At 37.5% G+C, this 1,352-nt stretch overlaps 1 protein-coding gene across 1 annotated transcript in view; it reads right to left on the bottom strand.

Moving 5' to 3' along the window:
- Positions 1-1,352, bottom strand: part of MROH8 (maestro heat-like repeat family member 8) — a 63,198-nt gene that overhangs the window by 47,697 nt on the left and 14,149 nt on the right. The window contains exon 4 of the mRNA XM_011929086.1: positions 1,185-1,307. Within this exon, the coding sequence (XP_011784476.1) occupies positions 1,185-1,307 (123 nt within the window). The remainder of the gene's footprint in view (positions 1-1,184; positions 1,308-1,352) is intronic.

Below are 1,352 nucleotides of genomic sequence, written 5' to 3'. Positions count from 1 at the left end.
GACCAGCCCATCCTGTTCTTCTTAATGTATTATTTGGAATAGTTCTCAACCTATTTACTTTTTGAAGTGTAGCTACTTACAGATGGATCCTAAACCCTTCAAGGGCAAGGATTAAGGTTTCCAGGAAATGTGTAACCTTTATCAAAGCACCACAGTGTGCTTAGATATAGAAGATCCTTGGTAACTGTCCATTACTAAAACTGTTAGCTGGTTAGCCTTGAATTATAAAAGCTATCAGTCTAATCAGCCTTATAGATCTGTGATATGAGAAAGAACTACTCATATTCCTGGAGTATGTAAGATATTTCAATATCAGAATTTTAAAGCTTTAGAGAAACTAAAGGAGACATTTCACAGATGAGAAAACTAAAGCACCAAGAAGTACTTGCTTGAATGCATCAGCTCCTTTGCAAAGCCCTTCTGGATCCTTTGACATGGAACTGACCACTCACTCTCTCCTCTGTGACCCCCATATGCCCATTTAAACTTGTCACAGTCCCTGTGACATTTTATTATACCTTGCTTAGCTGCATAAATAGGGATTTTGTCTTCTTTGTCTTTGTAGCCCAAATTTCCAAGACAGTTCCTGGAACTGTCAGGCACTTAATAAGTGAATGAACGGATGAGTTGGTGGCAGAGTGTGGCTGGAGTAAGTACAAATAGCAGAAAATATGATAACAATAATACAGTCATGTTTCTTAAATGCATCATGTGTGTTAAGTACCAAGGTACATGGCTTATATTTATTTTGAATTTAATGGTCACAATAGCTCTGTGAAGTAGATATAGCTATTCTTGTTTTATAGATGAGGAAACTGAGGCATTGAGAAGTGAAGTAATTTCCTACAGTTTCACAGTTATAAAGAGGCAGGGCTGTCACCCGCACCTATGCATTTGATTATAGTGACTGTCTGGGAACTACTGCTTGATTCATGAAAATGTAGCATTGGCCTTGCTGAGAAATTCAAATGCTGTTCCTGTCCTTTCTACTCTTCTTTTAATTGGTTTTCGAGGGTGATTACATGTGTGGGGTAGCCGTGAATACTGCTCCTCCATGTGGAGATACTGATATGAGAAGAGTTCAAGTGAATTGATAACATAGGTGAAGCCACTAAAAAAATGCTTCGGCCAAATCACTGAATTTATGTGATCCCAGTCATTTGTGATAAGGTCATAATACTTACATTTAAGGTATGCACAATGTCTGCTATGTGGCTGTGAATAAATGATTCTGTGGTTTCATCATAAGGTAAAGCTCGGCTGAGAGAAGACAGAGATCCTAGGAATGTCAGCTTTTCAAGTTCACCCTGAATTTGTGGAAAAATGATAAAAATATAATTATATGTTATAAT

The sequence above is a fragment of the Colobus angolensis genome, unplaced genomic scaffold, assembly GCF_000951035.1.
Source record: "Colobus angolensis palliatus isolate OR3802 unplaced genomic scaffold, Cang.pa_1.0 Scaffold8, whole genome shotgun sequence".
NCBI classification, from domain to species: domain Eukaryota; kingdom Metazoa; phylum Chordata; class Mammalia; order Primates; family Cercopithecidae; genus Colobus; species Colobus angolensis.
Note: the sequence above shows the minus strand (reverse complement) of the source record. Positions and strands in the feature narration are given on the sequence as shown.